Source organism: Pseudopipra pipra, chromosome 7 (assembly GCF_036250125.1).
Source record: "Pseudopipra pipra isolate bDixPip1 chromosome 7, bDixPip1.hap1, whole genome shotgun sequence".
NCBI classification, from domain to species: domain Eukaryota; kingdom Metazoa; phylum Chordata; class Aves; order Passeriformes; family Pipridae; genus Pseudopipra; species Pseudopipra pipra.
In genome coordinates, this window is record NC_087555.1 from 670813 (window position 1) to 694657 (window position 23845).

The following is a 23845-nucleotide window of genomic DNA, read 5'->3' on the forward strand; positions in this document are numbered from 1 at the left end:
AGGCCTTCAGATATTCTTTCAGCTGGAATTGTCTTAAAACAACAAATTGAGTCTACTTCACACAGTGCATGAGGACATAAGGGTCAGTTTGGGCATCCCTATCTATTAGGGCATTTTCAGGTAACACTTCGTAAGACTTGTCCATCATGTGATCAGAGGTACCAGGAAAGAATCCTCAGCTTATAAATCACTTAAATGCAGACCGTGAAGAATTGGAGCGGGTCTATCTTAAAAATCCTTTCCTGCTCCACGAGCTGTAGAGCATGAAGAACTGCTATCAGGTGGAATGGAAAAGAATGAATGAATAGTTCACAGATTTCCCAAGTTTCACACCAAAAAGAACGGCTTTCAGAATGAAACCAAAGCTTTCTTACTACTGGAGATGCTTGTCTGCCAAGAAAGCTGGCGTTGGAACAGTCCTGCCACAGCGCCAGCCCCAGTTTTCCCCTTTTCTCACATGCAGAGTAAGAAAGAGAAAGCTGCATAAAAGAATGCTGGTTAAGCATAATACAGCCCTTGTCTGTCAGCAGTATTGTGGCGTGGAGTCACGCACTGTTGCACTGGCAATGCATGGAAGAGGCTGAATTCTCGGGCTCAGGATCCTTATGTCACACAATCAAACTGTCCTTGCTCTGACACCCACCCAATCTATCTATCAGATTACAAAATAAATAAGAGAAAACCAGGCCTGCACTGGAACAAGCAAGTACTTGTATTTTAAACAAATAATTTCTTGTTCCCTTCCTTCGTCTTTATATGCTACAAGTGCTGCAACCTTTCTGCAGTCTTTAAACATTTTAGAAATGTGTCTTAAGGATATTTACTACCAAGTAAAACACAAATTGCCTCCATTTTTCTTGCAGATGATTGGCTTTTTTTCTTATCTTTCAAAATGTGATTTAAGAACTCTAATTTTCCTGCTTTATCTTCAGGGGGTTGTTGTTCTTTTCAAAGGTAATGTGGTCTAAAGGAGTTGAATCTGTCACATTGTTTTGCCTCAGCATTTCTATTTCACAAATTGCTCTATTTGGGCACGCACGCTGACATCCTGGAATGATGTTCTTCATACAACTTCTAAAGGTCACCCTGCCCCAGCAGTGCTGCAAGGAAAGAGTGACCAGCAATATCCCATCAGTGATATTGTTACACAACAGCCTCTCTGGCTTCAGCTGGTGTCCAGGGTGAGAAACAATGGCAGAAGAGTTTCCTTGTTTCAAAACTGCTAATAAACAAAGAAAGTTCAAGAAGGTTTCTCGGGTTTTTTAGTTGGTGGGGGTTGGTTTTGGCAGAACTGTCGTTTCAGGCTGAGTCACACAAGGGGCAGGATGGAGCAGACTGCTGTATATCCATCACCATGCTTCTTTTGGGGGCTTGCCCAGAGAATTGTTGTCTCTGTTTCTGGACTCATAAAAGTCATTTTGAGGAAAACGTCTGATGGATGCAAGAGATGGTTATATTCCTTTTGTTCTAAGCTATTCCTTGACAACATCACGGCCTATATTGGTTTTTGCAAGGGAGGAAGATATTCCTGAATGACATCTCTATTGAGATGTTATTCTGGGATTTCCTTTCCAAAGTCTTCTATTGACAGGTTGACTCTGTCACTCAATTATATTTATACTTCTGTCTTTTTAGTAGAGATTAACCTCTTTTAGCCATAAGCTGCAGAATGCAGATAATTCCTTCCTGGTTAAGGGTAATCACTGCCTGATCAGAACCTCACTTGATTTTACTGGGCTTTCAATCAGCCTAAAGAACATCAACTTCTAATTATTATGGTAGGAACCAGAGCTCTTCAGTGCCTGAGAGATCAAATCTTTTAATAAGGATAACCATTTGAATTAGACCAGGACTCAAAGTAAGAAAGAATTTCATCTTAGTTCAGTGCATTCAATTAGAGAGAGCATTGCATAATTCTTCAGTTATTCTTCCAGTTATTGGTAAAATGCCCATGAGATTTTTCCACCCCCTCTGTTCTTACATTACAATATTTTTTGGCACATCACCTTTTGTGCCATTTGGTGTCACTCTAAAAATAAGCAACAGGCTGCAAGCACTTCATCTGTGGCTCTTTCGTTGTAACACTGGCATAAATTCTTACTACCCTGCAGTAATCTGATTTTAATGTGCTTCTTGTCTTTAGTCAATGATGCCAAATGGCACAAAGGTTTGTGTGTCTTAAACCAAGCAGAAACTGATATAAATTCAAGGTTTAATACGATTACTGATGATTTAATGGATTTATTAGTTTCTTTAAACATATATCCTGCCCATTCCTTGGGTAGTCAGTGAAGACTTATACAGTCAGAATCCAATTGTCAGAGTAATCTTGTTTTGAACACTTGACCACTTCCAATTCTATTCCAAATTTCTAAAGAAAAGCAATAGCTTCAAGCTCAACATTATTAGGATCAATTAAGTGGAAAAAAATAATAAAATCCAGCTCAGGATTTTGTCAGAACTTTAGAAAAAAGGTATAGCTCAAAATCATACTCCTGTGTTTCTGATTTTAGCTAGGACCAGGAATATTTTATAACATTGGAGCATTCTTTGCAACATTCATTGCAGTAGGTCTGTCCTGGGAAGAATAATGAAAAGCTGGAAAAGACATTGTGTACACATTTCCCAGACTGTACAAGCACTCTGACAGATCCAAGGCATCATAAAAGTGAGAGTCAGCTTCTGATCTGCTACGTGAAAGGGAATGAATGGAAATAGAGAGCTGTTACTGTTTGCTCTACACAGCACCCCATGTAAAGCACTGAGCTACTTAATTCAAGATGCTTTAAGCTTTTCACATGATCAAACCCAAAGGTTGTGTGGGGAAAAATGTATGGTTTTTGTTTTGAATTTCCTAACTTTGTAATTAAAACCGTTTTTGTCGGGTGATTAAAATTTCAAGAGGGACGTGATCCTCTCCTTCCCCTCAGCTCTGTGAGAGGACCAACAAATTTATGCAATGTTGTTTCTGTGCTTTGCCTTGGAAGAAATCAGCTTGATTCAGTGCTTCTCTCCTGAGGCTGAAGCAGATGGGAAATGTTACAATGCAGAATAGTACATGTGGTAATATCATTTATATATTCAGATACTTTGGACAAAGTCAGCCCCAATATAACTCCATGGCCATAGTGAATTTACATCAGAGATGATTAAAGCAGTAGGGGGTCAAATTCTACGCTAGCGTAAGTCCCTGCACAATTTTATTGTTTTCCCTGTAATTTCAGAAGTTGGAAGTAAATGAAGGGTTTGGTTCTTGTGTTTCATATTCCTGTGAAGGATTAAAGCACTCTGGCATATTGTCTAAAGAAAAGGAGTCGTATCTCTGGCTGCCAAAAAATTAAAGGTATTTGTAATTTAGGAGGTCACGGTGGGATTTCGAATGCAGAGAGTATCATTAACCTAATTTCATCTGCAAAACACTTGTATCCATTCACTCCTTATTCCAGTTTGTACTAATTCACCCCACATCAATTTCAGACAGTTTGTTGGATACAAATGGCAGTGTTTGAAATTCTTCTTAATCTGCCTCATAGAGGATATTAAATGGCTATTTGTACACTGGATACAACGTTCTTATTGTCAACTTCCTAGGGCTACTAAAGTGAGTATTGTGAGGGTTTTCTCAGGGTACCAAAGACAATTTTCTTAATTTTGGGGCCACTTTTAAGTATCAAGATCTATGCCTGGCCATTTTTCAAATACAAAGACTTAAGGATCTCCTGAACTAATTCCCTTGTGAGGTGAAAATTCACACTTTTGGTGCAGTGAAGAGTCAGCAGAGAGCTGACTTTTTATTAATATCAGAGGTCAGAGGCTTTGCTACTGAAGTGGCTGCCTGAAGCCTGGCACACATTTAGCTCTCCCTGCTCTGTGCAGCAACATCAGCTGGCACAGGCTGAGAAAAAACAGCAGTGCATAGCAGAGGAGGGCTGGAACATCTTCAGCAGACACAACCAGATCCACCACAGTTTATCTGCCACAGCCCTTAAAAGGTATGAGTGGAAGAGCCAGAGCCAGAGAATACCTAATAAATGAAAAGGTTCTGTACAGTTTTGGGTTTTTTTTTTTTTTTGATTCTTCACTGGAAGATGGTTATATCATTCTTTCTCTCAGCTGCTGTAACAGGAAAATACTCTGTTGGACTTGAAAACCTCTCTTCTTTCTTTTTTCCCTCCCCCTCCTCCATATTTATGCTATTCTGTTCTTACTAAAAAGAGGGATCTAAAAAGAGGACCACCCTGCCAACAGCTAAGCCACCAACAGGCTTAGAATATTGTGCAAAGAATCTTCAAAATGTCTGAGCAGATTTCAATTACTCTTTTCAAAGATTTGCAATTCCCACTACACATCCCATTGTTTGCTTTCACTAGGACATTCTTCTCTTAAACAGCTGGCACAGAATGACTACTGCTCTGCAGGGAAACAAGCAAACACCCTACAGTAGATTTAAAGCCAAACACAGAAAATATATATATTTTTTTTTTAAAAAGAACCTCTCATGAACATAAAAGTTTTTCCCAAGAAAATATGAATCCTATTTTTGCTGCTTACAGCTAAAGAAGGCATGGGGTGTGTAGTTTATTCTCCTTTGATGCTCAGTGTGGCAATTGCACTGAACAACAAAGGAACAATGAGCGATGCTTCCCATATTTCCCATTAACTTTGGTCGAGTGAGCAATTGTTCTGTTGTGTCTGTTTAAAAAAGGGGATGCAATTTTGCTCTTGCCCGTTTTCCTGAAAGAAAATGGAAAGAAGGAAACGAGAAGAAGCAGCACAAAGGGAAAGAAAAGAGAAAAAAAGAGATTTTTGCAGCAGACAGCCTTCTAATGCACCGACCGGTCACTGGGCGTGAACTGCAGGGAGTTGCAGTGGGAACTAATTATGTCCAGAAGTTTTCCAAGAACTGCCAGCACTGAAATGCTGTGGGAAGTAGTTTCCAGGCACAGATCACCCTTTCATATCTACTGCTCCAAACGTGCACGGGATGTTCCTGTGATTCTGCCGCCCTTTGCGGGGCTGAGATTGGGAACAAAGCGGTGCCTGGAGGTACCACAGCAGCAGAAAGGGATGGGTCTCCTGTTGTGCTGAAGGCAATTCTGGTACAAACTCAGCCAAACTCTTAAATCTACAAGTCACATCCTTCATTTCATAGCAGTTATTTGGGCGCCTCTTTAGCTGTAAGAGAAGGCCTAGGATTTCAAAAGAAAAAAACCCACATTCAGCCTTAAAACATATAACTTTTCATTATCCTCAGATTCTTCCTCTTCAGTGTCCTGTGCATGCTTTCTCCTCCCTGGCAGACACCTCTTCATGGAGCACTTGTGTGAACCAAAGGAAGACAAAAATGTGCAGGCATTGTTAAAGGAAGTACCATTTTCAATCTCATTCTGATAGTTCATGTTTAAATGAAGGGTTTGACGTAAATGAGGGAAAATGGAAGTAGTCTCTGAGCTAATCTGAAAGGAATCTCCTCTGCTAAACTAAACAAAGCCAGAAGTCCCAGAGCTCAAGTTTATCCAAACTAAAGCCAACAAACGGTTGTTGTTGGAGGGGGTTATATCATGTTTTCCATTGTCATGTTGACATGAAACAGGCAGAGGCTTCCACTTTGCAAACTTGGAGACAAGATTGGCTCTGAAGTGAAAATAAATAAGATCAGTGGTTGGAAGTATGTTAGGTTTTCTCAAGGCAAAATGGAAAGAACCTTTCCTCTCATCTTGAAATACAAGATGAGAAAAAAATAATGACTGCTTGAAAATATAAATTTAATTTATATTTACTATGCTTCTGTGTGACAGATGTGTTTCTCATTCCATCTCCTCAATGATGGATCTCATTCCTCCTTGCACCTTTTCAACATTTAAGATAGGATACGTACACCTCTCTGTCTCTCTTTTGAACGTGCAGAAGAGATTTTCTGACTCCTGTAACATGTAATTTTTTACTGCCTGTGGAGATTGTCAGCTGATTAGCCATAACCAGGAGCAATGCAGGGGTTAATATTTAAAATTGTTATATAGTCTCATAGCAATGTGAGAAATATTAATAGCGTAGTCCCCACACATAAGTATAGAAATCTTATTTCCCTGAAACATGAGGCATCCCACTGTGCTGAATGGAAAAAGGTCAGGAAATTCCACGGGAATTCCTTATAGATTTTTACAGGGACAACACACCTCTCATCAGGGAAGCCATAGAGGGGACAGAAAGCAAAGCTTCACAAACCCTGTGCATCAATGGAAGAAAGAAAATCCATAGAGAAGTAGTTGTGCAGCAGTAACCAAACCAGCCCTGGCTCCCGTATCTAGGAGCAGCATGGCCACAGGAAACCAACAGCAGCATCTCTGTAACAGAGACAACATCACTGGGACAAGCATGGCCCAAACTGCCCTCCCTCCAGGAGGAATCCACTGGATCCCCTCAGCTGGAGCCGGGCAGCGTGCCGAGGGCCGGGGGCTGCAGCATTGTGCTGCACCTCTCCATGACCCCCTCAACAGCCTGACCTGAAGGTACAGAAGTAAAATAACACTTCTTGTACCTCTCCTGCAGAAGGAATCACACCTGTGCCCAGTCCTCCTTCCGTACAAGGTATATTATGATGGCTATGTTGAAGGAGAGGTAGGCTGGTAAAATATTGCAGCAGGTAAAATGATGACACTGAAGTTTTTGTTCTGTTTTGGTTGAAGGTTATTATCATCTGCCAAAACCCAAAGTCAGAATGTCTCAAAACTATAGACAGTTGGTGGTAGGTACTGAACTCTAAACTCTGTTAGGGTCATGCAATCTACAATTTACCAAGCTGCTACAGAGAGAATGAGCTAACAGTTGCAATGCTGAATCAAAACAGACTTTATTATACCTTTTTCAAGTTTCAGTTTTATTTTCTTGGGTGCTGCCGATAATAAATTGAATTTTGCCCCATCACATTGAACAGCAATGATGTGGGACCCTAATCCAGTTACTTCAAGACCAAAAAAACCCATTTTGTTAACAATACTTCTTTGCCATTGCCAACAATTTCCCTTTATTTAGCTGAGATTTTTTGCCTAATTTCTTAAACAAACATGACTAAAGGACAGCATAATCTTGAGTATTAATGGGTATGAACATTGCACTGATTTCTAATTCTGTGGGTTTTGATGGCTTATTATTTCAAATCAGCAAATTAAGACTTGCAACTGTAAGAGCTGCTGTGACTTGTGCTCTTCTCCAGACTGTGAATCTGCCACAAAAACATGAAGAGCAATACAGTTTTCCTGGTGCCCACTAGCCTGGGAAAGTGTGCTTTGTTATTGTTAGCCCCTACTGGTAGACTGAACCTTTCAACTCTGAAGAGATTGCTTTTAATCCAGAGTGCTAAATGACAGTCTGCATCATTTCTGTTACTGACCCTTGGTGCAGTGTCTCAATTATGGAGCCAGGTAGGTCCCATTTTCTGCAGATTTTTGATTAAAACAAGGAGTGGAATCACAGAATATGCTGAGTTGAAAGCCACCCATCAGGATCATCAAGTCCATCTCCTGGCCCCACTCCAGACACCCCAAGAATCCCATCATGCACCTGAGAACATTGTCCAAACGTTTCTTGAACTCAGACGGTCTTGGTGCTGTGTGAACAATATCATAACATAACTGGGACAATGACTAACGTCTCTGGTTTCTCGACCAGTGTGTGAAATGAAAAAAAAAAAGATATTAATTCACTCCTTTCTTTCTCTTGGATAGCATTAATTAAAGCTAGCACCTAACTGTTGTGCAAGGCTAAGAGTTTGCCAGTGACACCCGGCTGCTGATTTCAAACCTCAACATTGCAAGAGAAACTGGAAGAGGAAATAGGATTTGCTTGTAATCTACAGCACTAAGAGAGCAACTGTATCTACTCTGACTGAGGCATCAACAGTAATATTTGTGCCAGAGACAACACCCTTCTACCTCTGCTTCTTCCCCCCGTAACAAAGCAGTGGATGTTTCCAACTCCACCTCCTCTTTTAAAAAATCAGTCTATGTAGATTTGGTGATTTGGTCTCAGCTCAAAAATAAATCTGGAAAATAATGAAAGGGTTATATAATAGTCTCATTTTCCTAAGGCTAATGTGTTCCAGGGATGTGTGATATAAAATGTGTTTATGAAATTTGTCATATTTCCAAGAACATATATATAATGTTTAGAGGGGGTGGATTCCCCAGGCTTTCATTTAGCATGAGTTTTCCATACCAGAAAGGAATGTTTTAATTTTCCTAAGCATAACCTTGTCTGCCATGTGCTCACCAAAAAACACTTAGGAAAAATGGAAGAAGAGGAGTAGACCCCTGATATTTCATTACTTCACATAGTCCAGATTAATTTATGATAGTTAATTATCTGTTGGCATACAGGCACACATCATCTGGTTTTACTGTCAAAACTGTGGAGGAGATGTTTTCTGTGTTTCCAAAACCTTTGAGGAAAGAGAGTTCTGACTGTTGTTAGCATTTACCTTAAACTAGCACTTTATCAACAAAGAACACACACGTGCGGTGTTACAGGGAGCTAACTGCTAAACATGACAGTCTGGCAGTCTCACAAATAAACTGCATCTGTACAGTACCCATCCACTTCATAACCTATCTAATCCTTCCCACTTAATAAAAGAAGTAAAATGGTCAAATCAGCCTTTTACAAGTTTTCCTAAAATGTCAGCCTTTTACAAATTTTCCTAAAATATCAGCCTTTTTTCAAGGATCAGAACTGGGTGCTCAGCATGAAAAGTCATTTGCATGCTGCCTTCAGGACCCTACATGTAATGGTTATATTTCATTTTAAAACTGTGAATTGTGACTGAAAGTAATATGAAGGGTCAATAAGTTTTTTCAGAGGTATTTGAGGATTCAGTCATTACCTCAGAAATGAGTTTCCTGACCAAACATCCAAGATAATACTTACATTACAAGGAAAACAATAAATTATATTAGAGGGAAAAATTATTTGGAGTAATCCTGAAGGGTTTCTGGCGTTGCTCTCACTCTGCTTTCACAGCAGCAGAGTTTTTCCTGATGACCTCAGTTAAGTTCCTCAAGGACTACTGGGTGTACCTACAAGAAGTGTCCCACTCCAGGTGACAGAGGTGTCCTTTAAGCATTGCAGATGAAGATGAGACAGGCCCAAATCCATCTAACTTCCTTTTTGGCACTCATGTAAAGGGGCTGGGGATGTGCTTCTTTTGTAGTAGGTGGAAACTGCCAAATATTTCCAGTCTGTCTAGCTAAAATTTATTCTGTCTTCTGGAAGTAGCTGTCTTGGTTGACTACAAACTCAAGATAAATGAGATGAGAGTATGTTGTAAGGCTAGCAAATGCTTTTCACAAATCATGCTGGCTGGGTAGAGGATGGATTTCTTTCCTAAAGAAACATTCCAAGTTCTTACACTTTTTAGTAGTTTAATATGCAGAAGGTAGAGGTGCCTTCAAACAGTGGAACTGAAGAAATATTGCTGGAATCTGACTCATCTGTTGTGCCTGAAGCATCAGCTCCATGTCCTGTCAGCCACCAGAAAGCATTTTATCTTGAAAGCCCCTTACAGTAACCTGACACCCACCAGAAAACCTGGATTGTGTCAAGGTGGTTTCACCTGCTGGCTACAAACCCCCCGGTGTGACCCAGCTTTTGGTCATGGAAGTCACAGAATATTCCTGGTTCCACAATATCCAGCTCCCCAGCTTTTGAGAAGGTTTAGCCTGAGGCTGTGCTCAAATCTCCCTTCCAAGCTATTACAGCAAGACAAAGAAACACATAGCCCAAGGGTACATCTGACTATCCTAAACTTAGTGTATACTGAGCAGTTTCCTTAATATCTTGCCAAGTCTTGTCTCCTGGTAGGCTTTTCCAAGGAAAATTTTATATTGACTTACATTTGATACTAACCATATAAACATTTTTCTTGACAAGAGAGTACATTTTAGCATGTCTGGAAATTCTCTTTTCAGTCATGGAAAATTTACTTTCCCAGTCCATTGCTGCCCTGCACGTGAGTCAGTGATGCCAATAATCAACTCCTTCAATTGTTATTTTCTGTGAGAAAAGCATATTCAAATGTGTGGAAAGAAGCATTCCAAAGAGAGGAGAGAATCCAATTTTTTAAGGCATAACTAGTGACTTATCAGTCTCTCTCTCCAACCTCATCCCTCTAAGTAGTATGGAAGTTAGCCCAGTAAGGAAATGTTACAACACCATGAAACAGGAATGTGGCAGAGAAATGAGAATACTCCTTCACACTTCGTTTGTATATGGTTCTTCTACCCAAAATTTACCATTTTTTGAGTCAAACATGTCTTGCAACTCAGAAATGTTCAGGGAAATAAGTGAGGGAAGGAGACCTGACACTCAGGGGGGATTTGTTTGTTGGGAGAAATAAAATTAATGTTCCTTTTTTTTGTATTGGATCGTCCCTTAGTCCTTATCCCTCTGAAGATAGTTATATAAAAGTACACATAATGCATGTTAAATACACACAATATATATATTATCTGCTGCTGTAAGCAAAGTCACAGCATACGGTTGCTCAAATTCCACAATCTTGACCGAATTTTATAATCTTCACTGAACATTATTGGAGAGAGAGTTTATATACTGGCCAAGCAGAAACAGAAAAGCCTCAGTTCACAGTAAATTATGTTTGCTCTCTACAGAACATCTTTATTTGCATTGTTTTGTTGTGTTTTTTTTTTTTAAAGATACCTAAGCTCAGCTTGTGTCTGTGCTTGGAGAGGAGGCTGGTGTCTGGGCACGCTGCTGTTGCAGAGGGTGTTGCCTGATTTGCTCAGGCAGGATCCCCCTGAGCTCTGGTTGCTCCACTGCCTTCTGGTGGACTCACAGTCACCCCCTTGGCAGAGGAGGTGCCTTTACAGGTATGATGAGGCAGAAGGATTTGCCATGAAGTGGCTAAAGTAATCGTGTTCCTGATTTGTGTCATACAGAGCAGTGCAGGGTGTGGTTTTAGAGGCATTTGGCTCTCCTTTGCAGCACTACAGTTTCTTGGGCTGCTGCTTATCGAGTTATTTGTAAGGTTATTCATTGCCTCCATGCAGGAATAAATACATTGCCAATCTCTCATATTTTCATGAAAGAAAAAAAAGTTTCATTTTAAGGACAGCCTGGTTTACAATGTCTGGCAAGCAGGAACAGAGCACATCCAAAAAAGGTCAGATGAACTTGTGGAATGTCATCTGTTTAACTTAAATACTCATACCACACTTATCTTCACTCTAAGTTGAATTATTGTATACAAAGTAGTTTTCCCCCCTCTAAATTCCATGTTCAGTTAGAATTTTGGTGTTCTTGCTCTCTGTAAACATGCACACACATACTTGCATGGACTTCCAAATACCATCAGCTGCTAATCAGTCTCGTGAGGGACTGAAACAGCCTGCAGATGCCCAATTCAAACTATTGCAGCTGAGAGAATTAATTTTCCTGTTTTATGCCAAAGTAAAAATCCTGTAAGCTGACATATTTTCATATATCAATCTTAAAAGCTCCTTCATGAAAACTGGTTAGAATTTAAAGGCTCTTTTTTTTGCAAGCAAGTTGTTTAAAGAAACCCCCTTGCTGCCAGTCGAAAACAAACAAGTACAAAGGAGAAGTTCAAACAAAATAGCTGGAAGCAAAGACTTACAGCTTGTGACAAAAAACTTCCAGGCAGCACAGAGCTAACAGTTGAAATGTCATTCCAAGAGTTAAAAGAAATAGCTTAAAATCTCTCCGGTGTCTGTAGTAGGAAAACAAGTAAGAACAAGAACAAATGCAGCCAAGGCAGACAGCACTGTACAGTGCTTCTAACTGTAAAGAAAGCAAAGCAAAGAGAAAACTTTGGGATGAAAATGCAAACCCCTGCAACTTTCAGCTTCACCAAGAAATATCCGACTGCTGAACTAGTGAAGGAAAAGTGTTCCGGTGAGATTTGTGAATGCACATTTCTTACAAGCTACTAAAATTATTGGTAAAAATGAAAAATAAAAGCATAAGAAGCTTGAATTACTCACCAACTTGTTGTGCCAAAATAACTGAGGGTTGAAACACGGCAAGAATGAGCAAAGTTACTTTTTGCACAGAGCTCATCATGCCTAAATATTAGACATGAGACTCTCTGTGCAAAAATAAAAATGGGGGGGAAGAAAAAAATCTATTCAAAATAGCAACATCGGTTGTTCCCTGCCCTTCCAGCACCGGGCCATGTACAGAACTCAGCCACAAGCATTCCCCAGCTTTGGCCTTAAATAGGAAAAAAATTGGCTTACTTCACTTTTCCACCCCCTTTACTGAAACATGAGAAGAAGACCCATCCCCTAACAGTAAATGAATGATTAATATTTCTCTTGGCTTTACAGAAGAATAAAGTCAACTAAACAAGATACACAGCACATCTGGAACTTTTGTGTGTGTATGAAATGCACGCTGACACTGTGTCTGGATAGTTAGTGTGTGCTGCATGTGAGATATATGCATGTGGAAAAAAAAGTCCTGTGGTAAAGCCTCTGGGGCAAAGCACTTTTTCGTGTTAATTAGGAATTAGTGGGTACAACCCAAAGAGGATTTTTAATTGTTAGTGCTCCCTTGCAAAGGTAAAAGGTAAATACCTGGTGTGGCTGCACGAACTGAAAGGATCCCAGAAGTGGAGGAGCAAAACTGGATGTTTATGCTGATGAGCAATCAGAGATAATGAAAGGAAGGACTGAAAATCACAACACTTCTGTTCCGGTACTTTTGTCACCATTTCCACCTCCCAACAGGATTTTGTGTGATTTGGGGAGAAAGCAAACATCAAAAAAAAAAAAAAAAATTATAAACAGAGCAAGATCCCAAATCAGAAGAACTAATTTCTCAAAGTAAAACTTTTCAAATAGTTCAGTTTGATGCTGTCATTACAACATTTGGAAGGAATGCAGAACAAGTACCACCTTTTCCTTGTCTGTTTGCTTCTTGAACAAGAAGGTATGGCTGAGAGAAAAAAATAAAAAATCTTGATACTAATCCCTTTTAAACCTAGTCCTTTCTTTGCTCCATGCAAAACTTTACTGAGAATAAGATCACAGCCCACAAACTTATTTTCCAAATCAAATGGCTTAAGCAGGCTTTGTTATGAATGTAGTTTTGCTGGCAGTGTAGCTTTAAGTACAAGTTTGGGATACTCCAAAGTGAATGCAGAACTCTGTCAAAGTGGACATCTCTACTAAAACAAGGACCAAACTAATTACTGCTCTCAAACAATCAACATGATCGAGGTCATTAACTGTAGAGGTGTTCATTCATTTGTTCTGAAGTGTTGCTGAGATTACAGTGACCCAGGAACCAACCATCCCTCCTATCAATAATTCCTGAGCACCATGAACAGTCATCCAAAAAAAGGGACCCATATCTCTGCATGCATCACAAAACAAGAGCAGCCTGAGGTTAACTTTTAATCTGATATATATTGGGTTTCATTTCAAAACCTATTAATCTGAAATATATTTGCACTTAAACTGAAACATGCTCTTCTGTTGGGGTCACTTGAGGTGGAAGAGGTTGAAGCAAGTATGAAAAGATCTTAAATAATTCAATGTCACTATCAACATATGCTGAGAGTTTCTTCTGTGTCTTAAATACTTATCAGGTATGAATGACTTGATATATTTCAAAGGAATTACACACCATTTTCTTTCATGAATTAAGTACCTTCCAATATTCCACGCTGTCTGTGTTGCAATGGCAGAAGTATTTCCTGTAGCTTTGGGGTTTCATAGCCAGTACCATGTCACTGAACAGATTAGGTTATTTGGTTTGTAACATTCAGGTAGCTACAATCAACAAAGATAAATGCCTCCTGTTGAATATACTTCAAATTTTTATGCACCGGCCTATAAAGTTTTCTCCTCTTTTGGAGGGGTTATGCTCAGGACATAAAATAAAACAACAAGAAATAAATTCAAGATAAATCCTAGATTTATTTATTTGTCACTCTTCAATAGAAATGCACAAGCAGATCAAACACTGGATACAAGCATTCTCAGCTATGGAATGGAAATTAAACTAAATTAATGGTTTATCAAAGTCATATGTAGGTGAGTTTCAATTTTCTGTAATAATGTCTCAATGTTTGTCACAGTAATTGTTTAGTTTTCATGAAATATATGAATGCCTTATTCTCACTAATGCTTGCCTTCAATTGACTGTTTGAGTAAAATTTAAATTCTAAAACAGTTTTGGGTTGTGCACCTTGTATATTATATTCTAGCCTATATCTAGATTATGAACTCAGATTTATCCACAGCACCTACTATTTGCCATAGGCATTGGAGTATCAACATGTGTGCTTGAGTTTGTACAGAAATGAATCCTGAGGTATAGAGGCACAATCCGTATCACTCAATGATTACATCCCATAAAAACCAATAACCTGTGGACCTTATCTTCCTTGGGCAGTACATTTGCTGTGGTTCAATACATGACACATAGCAATGCTCAGCTACACTGGAACTTCTCATTAGTGCTACCTTCCCCTAACAGTGGTTGTGAATTGATTTTATAATTCTGGTGTAAAACACTGCAAAAATTTCCATTTGCTGTCATGAGTCAATTACTTTTGACTGGCATTCCCCACTTTCTTTTAATTGTATGGCCTGCACATCCACTTTCCTTGAACATCCATGGACACTTTGTGAACAAAGGCTTCCTTTTCACATCCTCTGCACAGAAACAGCCCCCCTAGAAACCCAGCTCTCTTGACTCTTGTGTCTTGAAGGCAGCTTTGGATTATTAGTAAGTAGCTCTTGGTTAATGTTCAGCTTCCTGGGCATGCAATGTCTTAGCATCTGGACCAAACTGGAAAAAGTACTCATTGTACTTTGGAGCATTTTTAAATTGGAGCATTGTAAATTGGAGCATTTTTATGAAGGGACTTGGAATAATTACTTGTAAAAGATACAGAACACATTTGTGCTCCACTGTAGATACCATGAAAGAGGATCTCTACCATGTGCAGCTCAAACCTATAGACTAATCTCTACATCAGATGATTGGAATATTCATGCTGCTCCTGCAACCTGGGGTTCCTTGTGCCTGTTTGAGTCTTGTGGTTAGTGGCATTCTGCCTCAGAAGGACAAATGAGAGACATACTCTTGCATATTTATCAGGTGACCTCAGGTCCACTTTCCTAAAATGTCAGTCCTTATGCAAATAATACAAGGGTTACTTTAAAAGTTCTGATGTTCTGGCCTGTAGAACCAGCTGGCAGCTCTCCTGTGTTTCCAAGAGAGCTTAATCTGAACAAAGAATCTTCAGATTTTGTCGTAGTCACCCCTATGTCAGGAACAAGACATTTATTTTTTGTTCAGTGTGGATTTTAATGATACTAAAGAACCTCCAGATTTTAAAAGGAGTGTATAGTTTCACAGAAATAAAGCACTGCAAATGGTGCAAATAGTGACAGAAGGTACATTGGAGGAAAGAACCTAAAAGAAAAGCTGAGTGTGGCTGGATGTGGCACTTAGTTCCATGGTCTAGAAACCATGGTGGTAGTGGATCAAGGGTTGGACTTGATGATCTTGAAGGTCCTTTCCAACTGGCTGATTCTATGATTCTATGAATTTAGAGCCAGAAAATAAAACAAACAACCAAAACCCCACCGCACTTCTTTAACCGTTCCTGTTTGTGAGCCAGAAGCAATGCAAATTATGACTGTTGCTTTAACAGACCATTGAAGGAATTAAGGTAGCCAAGTCAATGAAATGGTTTCATTCTTCTCCCATTTTTCCATTTTCACTGAACTTATATCCTAAGAAAATGGGAAATCAGCTTTTGACATCCAGCCTCTTGTTCGCATGTGCCCTTTTTTCAGCTTTGCACATCCTCAAGGTTTCCACAAACGAAAATCCTCTTTTTTTTTTTTTTTTTCCAAAGTCCTGTACAGATTAAATAAAATCCTTCATCTGAGTCATGTTGGGAACTAACTGTGTTACAGCACAGCTGTGAAGGCTCTAAAGGCAGAGCCAACATTATGACTGCACACGGGTGAAGCAGACAGCACCCACAGCATTTTCTCCTCACAGCAGGAGGGACACCAGCCAAAGGAGTTTAATGACCTTTGGGTGTACTGAAAGCTGGGGAATTCAAAATCTGTGGCCAGGGCGTAGCTTTTCTGTACTGAACACGCACCCACTCCTGCTGCCAGTGATGGAATCCTTAATTCAGAGCACTGGCTCAATGCCTTCTGAGGATGCTCCTCCTTTTCACCGAGGTGTCAAAATCTTTTCGCAAAGAACCCTTTCTTCTTGTCTCCAATCCAGATTTCCAGTGTAAAACTGAAAAAAAAAGCAGACATTCACTTTTTAAAGAAATACCACAGTCCTATACACCTAAGGAAATACTTAATGAAACAGCTGCAAGACTTTCTGGCAGGAGATCCACTTGTAATGGCTTTTGTGCTCTGCAGCTTGTGATTGTTGCACACCAAAATAATATAAAATAGTGGAAAATATTTATAAATTTAAGAGTAAACCTGACTGTGCATTTGTGATTTTGTGATTTCACAAAATCTGTTCTGCTATATCTCTAAGTAGCAAAATGATGTTAAATTCATCAGAAGAGCAGCCTGAGAATGAATTACTGTAAAAAGTAGGATGTCTTTTCTACCTCGGGCTTGGTGTAGCAAGTGTAGGTGCACTATGCAAATGAGCCACTCTTGGCTCTGCTCAAACCATCGTGGCTCCAGGCAGTACATGTAGTTCCCAGAATAGCTCAAGTATATTGTACTTCAGCTATTGGCTCATATGGCACCTCAGCATCAAAAGGTTCCAGGCTCTAGGCTTCAGCATGGGCAATCCAGCACGTTAATTGAACACTTTTCTTTTTTTTTTGGTCTTTTTAAAATAATAATAATAATAATAAAAAAGAACAATAACTGTAAGATGCAGCCAAGCTCTTTTAAAAATCACTGTTTCAAACTTTTCTGTTTGGCGATTTATTCTTTTTCTAATGAGGGAATAAATATTCTTGTTTGAGTTTACTAAAGAATAACAAAAGGCCATCCGTACTCATGACTCATCCTTTAGAAAAAACAGAAAACAGAAGAACACAGGATTAAATGTTTTAACTCTTGATCTGTTCAGTATTAACGTGCTGGGAAGCAAAAAAAAAATTACCAAGGCAAAACAATTGAATTTTGGAAAAAAACCCAAACCCTGCTCTAAATGAAGCCACTGAAAATGCGCAAGTAGGTCAGAGAATGTTGCAATACAAGAGCCTTCCGCTGAAAATGAAATCCCAGTCTGAAAAAAACCATGATGCAGTGGTCATCAGGAATAGAGTCAGACCAGTTCTCGCTGGCAGGTATGACGTTCTCTTCTGGACTGTGAATGCTCCACGTGTCCCAAAGAGCACACTGATTTCCTAGAACGGAGAAACAGCATCCAGCTGCTTTTCTGGAAAGAGGGAAAGTGTACCACGCTGGGGCCAGCCCTGATGATGCTCACGCTGGAGGGTGGGTGGCCTGGAGAGCTGACTGTGAGGATTCTCTCGGCTTCTATTTTATGGGGTTTTTTTTCTGATCCGTGACCTCGTCACATTCTTTTCTCTTCTGTTAAGTCCAGCACATTGTCACAGAGCTCATCATCTGTCCAATGTCCTGCACAGAGAAACAACTTGGGACCCTAATTTAGATACATGGGTTGATCCATTCCACTTTTCATAGGCAGTTTTAAAAGCACCTTTCCTTTCAAGATGAATCCTGTCCTAACAACAGAAAACCACCACCTGGTATTTAAGAGCCTAAAGGTCTGTACTAACAGCATCCAGTATAATGGCATATAAAAAGGATATTAAAAAAAAATACAGAGTTATGTAGCTTACTGCTAATCTGAACTAATTTTATGGTTGAGCTCTATATGGGCTTGTAGGTTTTATTTTAATATTATGGAAAAGAAAACCCTACTTCAAACAGATCAACTGTATGTCAGTAAGAACTGTTTGGGCTATCATAGGCAAGTGTGGGAAAGTTTTGTTAGATACTCTGAGTGAAAAGATGCCACAAAACCACCCCAAAGTAGTAACAACCAAGTTGTGGTAGACTCTGGAGACCAAGTAAAATAGTTAGGAGGAGTCATCTGGAAAACCAAATGAAAATACCACACATTCATTCATTTTCATCCCTGCAAACTCTGTGGCATGAAGAGTGGTAATAACAATTATTTTCATATTTTTAGTTGAAACACACATGCAAATGAATTGGAGTCAAACTATTCTGTGAATCAAGAAATTGTTATGCCTCATTCGAGATCCATTTACTCTTTGTTTCCTAAAGACAAGGGATGCTTTCTATCTCCTTTCCTAACAATTGTATCTGATGGAAATTTAGAAATAAATATAATAGAAGAAATATATTTTTTTCGTTGGAACAATATAATTTTTTTTTGTTTTAATAATCAGCTTTGAGGTGTGAAATCTTCTTATTCCCTAATAGAAGAACATATTTTTCTCAGCACATCATTTTCTACATGCACAGAAAATTCAGAAAAGGGTCCACTACATTTAATTAAATCCATATTTTAATGGTATAAACATCCTTTTTTCTCAAATGGCAGAACAGTGAATGGCCTTGTATGATTACACTGAAAAACAAGACTATAAGGTGAGTGTTATGATTACAGAAGAGTATCATAGTCATGATTTTGAGAGCAAAGAATTAAAGAGGATGCCATAAATGAAGACACGTGCAACCCGACCTTCCCAGCCTGGCTGAACTCCCCGTCCCCAAAGGGATATTCCACCAAAGTGTTAGTAGAGATCAGTCAAGCTCCAAAACCCACACCACTGAAGAAATCTTGCATGCAAAAAATTAGAAGCAGCAGCAGTGGAAAGAATCTCTCAGTTGAATGCCACTCTGCCTTGTTAGTATTTATTCCAAGATTGGAGGTCTGAAATGGGTCACTCTTTCCTGATGTTTGCTGCAGCGGCAGCATTCAGCCCATCCAGTTGGCATTACAGGAGAGGAGAGTGCAGAGGTCAATAAAGCTAAGATGATCCCAGGAAGACAAGAAGCTGGAACGCTTTATTGGACATACAAGTTCATATTTAAAGGGTTTAGGGTCTACATATTCAATAGGGGGTTATAACTATTGTGATTTATTACAAACAGGGGGTTTCAGGGGATGACATAAGGGAAAAACCCAGATTAACAAGTTTTTGGGGTCTTAACAATTACCTCATGGGGAAAAACCCACTTTATCCTAGGGGATTTTACGGGGGGGAACAGGTATTCAGGTCTACAGAATGCACGGATTCAAAGAACACAAAGGGAGAAATAAGGTACATAGGTCTTCTGCACAGATCTGATGAGATCAGGGTTTGGACTCTAGCTTGGGCAGGACATGTGATAATATCATGCAAGGAGTCTCTTCACATCCTGCTGAAGAAGGGGGGAAGAATCCACAGGGATGAGGTCAGTGAAGAGGAGTTTTGCCAGCTTCTGTAGCCCAGAGTGGTCTTTTGCAAAGACCACTCAAATCTCTCTCTGCAAATATTATATTTCGGGATCCAACAGGAGAGTCTCAGTTGCAAAGAGATGCCCTGGTGGGAACTGAAGGCTATTCAAATTCCACCTCTCCTGGGAAACTCTGCAACTCCCTGGCATGGAAAGAGTGCCAATCCCCTGCCACCCACCCCACATCTCCCCCGCTGGCTTCTGCTTGTTCCTGAGGCCAGCAGGGCACGGAGCTCTCAGGAATGCACGGAACCAAGTGGACACGTACACAGGACTGAAAGTCTGACCTGCTGTTACGGAAATCTCTGGTTCTTTGTATAACAGAGAATTAAGCCTGTTTCCATTCCCAGAGTTTCTGGTGATGGTTTTGATTTAGAAAATGCACTTCCTAATTTATAAAGGCCAGGAGGTCAGTGTTGTTATTGTACTATCTTTCCCATAAGCTGCCTTACTGTGCCTCCTTATGTTTTGCCATTTTGAAGAAAACCACTTCATACCATGAGATTTCCAGCTCCCAAGGTATCATCCATGACAATTTTAACTACTTAGAAAGGGGAGGAAAGATTTTCCTTTGGAAGAGCAATAAAATCTCAAAATGACTAATTACTTCACATATTTACCATCTCTAGATCTCTGAGAACTTTACTGAGTGCCATCCTTGATTTAATCAAATAGGAAATTACAGCATAAAGAAGAGGGAATAATTTCTAAAAACATGAAATAAAGGTATGAGCAGGAACATGGTCCTGATCCAGTGTCATATTTTGTGAATTACAGTTTATGGAGGTTGCCACGTACTTCAGACTTGATCCTCACCAGCCAAATGACACTTACCATTATTCCTCAGAAATATAATAGGCATTCCCATCAAACTCGTGGTACATTTGGAAACAGAGTTGTGCCACCAGAGAGTGAAACAGTAAAACATTTTAAAGCTTTATGCTGCATATTCATTGGTCCTCTACCAATGTCCAGATAGTGCAGGTCCCCAGATTCAGATCTATACGTTAGGCTGAATTTCTGAAGAAAACAAAAAGGCATTTATTAAACACACTCCCAATGTGGAACAAACTTCTGGGGATTAATTTAATTAACATCCTTATAATGGTTAACATTTCTAAAAATGTGTGTGAGTACAATCTACAGAGAAGTGTACTGCTGTTCATGTTTATGTTCCAAGCTAAGTCAGGCATTTGCAATGCAAAATATATCAACAAACTAACTGATTTCACTGACTGATAGAAAAAATTTCAATACAAATGGTGAGTGGTTTTTCACCCCCAGCCTGTTCTTCTCAGGAAACGGAATTCCTTCCACTTTCATGATTCAAGATTGCTGCTTTAGGGAAACAAAAAGAAGGATCTTGCTTGATGGCATTGATGCTTTCTATCAATGCCTGCTCTATTGCTTTTTAGCCTGGGGCGACCCTCAAGGCAAAGTTTTATAGTAGCCTTCTGCAGCTGTGTGCATGCACATTTGCCTGAGTGTGATACAAAACAAGTGCCCTAGAGGTTATTAATGATGAAAAAAAAAATACTGGCAAGAATATTTACTCGGTTCCACATTGCAAAACAGAATAAAGACCCTTTTGTTTTAAAGACCCTTGCAGCTTTTCCTTGCACACCCTCCACGTGCACAGCCAAGTGGCAAAGCCCCTGTCTCTGGGGCCTGGGGGCTGGGAAGAGAAAGCCTCTCTGAGCATCCTCAAGAAACATCAAGAGAACAGACGTTTCATGACATATTTGGTAAGAATTTGTAGCAGCTATGACGTAGAAACTAAAATCTGATACCTGGTGATGTTATCACGAAGAAGTTTTGAGTGTCAGTACCTGCCATTTAAAATAAAATCTCACAACTTATGTCACAGTAAAGCCTAAGTGTACCTACCCCTTAGTGCAGATGATATTATGATACAAATAAAACATTAGTTACAGCATTATTTTGTTTGTGCCCCCAGAGAACCTGATATCCAGTAAGATGGCAAGCTGTATGAAGCAACATATGATCTGAAGATGACTCTGCAAGTGGAGTTGGAGCATTCAAACATTATTTATCATATTGAGCAGAACCCTGAGATAAATGAAAATATGAACAAGCTCACTTAGCTATGCCCTGTAGGACAAGGTGTGTGCATGTTAAGTGCAAACTTACAGCACCATCATTTTAGTGATCAGAACATTTATTGATTTTACCTGAAAGCAGCTTTCTAATGAAGATGAACAGACAGCAGGCGAAATTTTGACCATGGATTTTGGTCGCATTCTTTTTTTGTTAACCTGTAAATAAAATTTCATGCAGGTGAAAAAATAACATATGCGTAAATCAAACATTTCCTATATGCAAGCATGGGAGGACTAGGGGGAACGGAGCCTCCCCCTATTAATTTTTTTAAAAACCTTTTCAGAGTTAGGATGAGATGTCTTTTCAGAGCTCATTTTAAACCCTTTTAAAAATACTGTTTTCATACAAATGACCGTTAGGAAAGTTCATCTCATCAGTATCTTTGAAAAGCTACAAAGCTGTCAACAACAATACTTTAATATTCAAAAGAGCCTTCTAATGTGGTAATTGTGAAAATACAAAAGTAGGGTGGATTAAAACTTCTGCTAAGCAAAGAGTAAAAAATATTTCAAACCATAAGAATTCAAAGAATTTGACCTTGAATAACTTATAATGTTATCAATCTAACAATGTGCACTAGTTTTCCTTTGGACCTAGTGAATTGGCTATTTTGGAATACAATAGGCAAGGAATCTTTAGTCTATTCATGCAGAGCTAATGACCTCTCAAAAGAGAAAAATAGCTATTAATCCTTCCCAGAAATTCTGAATCTGGTTCTTTCTGGAACTGATATTGAAGTCTGATATTCTGATAAGTTTCAAGCTGAAAGGAAACTTTGAAGATTCTGTTTAAAATGAATCAGAAGTTCTAAACACAGAGATGCTCATTTATGCCGGTGTTAAAGTAGATATGAAATACATTTAAAGACACAACAAGGTCTTTTTAATGAGCTGAATAGTGGAAAGCAAGCACAAACATGCAAAGATCTTTCTCTATTTTCTGCTTCTGTGGAAATGTCAGGCAAAAATGGCACATGACAGAAATATTTGCACCATAAAGTTATTCCTACCACTTCAGGAATGGCTGTGGGAAGCAATTTTGGATACAGGAGAAAATGTGTTCTGCAATTTTTAAATGCAGTGTATCCTTTTCAGTGAGCTGATTAACACATAAGTCAGACACCTGAACATGTCAAGCACAGTGTAAACATCACAACCCTGTCGTGTCAATACAAAGAGACTTTCCATGCTCTGTCGCTGAAGCACTTTTGATTTCCCAAAAGTTACGCTTACCACATCCAGGCTGGCTTGATCTCCTTGGGAATTCAGGATCAAATCCATCCAAACCGTGCCTTGACGAGCACAGAAAAAAAGAAGGTTTTTTTTTAAAAATTACTATCAATTTGTCTGGTGAGAGCATCTACCATGAGGTAGAAATAGGACCCTGATTTCCACAGGAGTCTGTGGCCACCTCTAAAAGACAAGGCTCCCAACAGCATTTGGACAGTGTGTATACCTGCCATTTTCACTTACTGCATTTCTTTTTTGGAGCTCCTGATCTAGTTCTCATTCCAATTGCACATCGTTTGACCAACAAGGAGCACGGGGAACATCCGGGGTCAAGTTGGACAAAAGGAAAAACCCCAACAATGAGACTTCCGATGAATTATTCCGACCTGTGACAGCTGAAGAGCCTGCTCTGCCAACCCCTCACCCTTGTCCCCAGAGAGCTGTAAAACAACCACACAGACAGCCAGCAAGTAACAAGCAAGACACTCCACATCAACAAGTCACTACTTGGCTGACCCTGCAGTCTCTCAGCTATCTTGAGGGAATCAAGAATTAGAGGCTGCTTGCTCTTTTGACATTTCAGAGCTTCACAGTCATCACACTAATAATTTTTTTTTTTAAAAAGTACTTAATAAAAATTTAAGGACATCTGAAGCGGTGCTTCCTTCTGTGCTTCTATTTCACTGCAAGCACGTTTGTAGCATGAACAGAAAAGTTTGCCTCAAAGAGCTTAGAGTATTTCTTCTTTGCCTTTTGCTTTGACAATTAGGTCAAATTCAAATTAACTACTAAATTCTCACGTTTTTAGTGTTAATTTCAGATACAAAATACATTTGCGTTTTGAAAGACCCTTCATAATTTTTAATCCAGATGTGCTGTAAAATGGTCTTCACGCACGCGAGGCCGTAAAATAAGTACTGCAAATTGTTCCTTTCACATGCGATATGTTTGCACATTAATACAAATATTTTGTGTATTTTAGCTAGTGATCTTTATCTTCAGCCA

The 23845-nt window shown here is 39.4% G+C and overlaps 1 protein-coding gene and 1 long non-coding RNA gene across 2 annotated transcripts in view; both read right to left on the reverse strand.

The window, feature by feature from the left end:
* COL3A1 (collagen type III alpha 1 chain) overlaps positions 1–12236 on the reverse strand; it is a 50781-nt gene extending 38545 nt beyond the window's left edge. Inside the window, exon 1 of the mRNA XM_064660145.1 lies at positions 12018–12236. Coding sequence (XP_064516215.1) covers positions 12018–12096 — 79 coding nt within the window. The 5' untranslated portion in view covers positions 12097–12236. The remainder of the gene's footprint in view (positions 1–12017) is intronic.
* A 1915-nt stretch (positions 12237–14151) lies between these two features.
* LOC135417592 (uncharacterized) lies at positions 14152–21767 on the reverse strand. The gene is made up of 3 exons (XR_010432120.1): positions 21683–21767; positions 20325–20510; positions 14152–16314 (listed from the first exon to the last, which is right to left on the reverse strand). It is a non-coding gene; the product is annotated as an uncharacterized LOC135417592 (long non-coding RNA).
* Positions 21768–23845: the final 2078 nt, after the last annotated feature.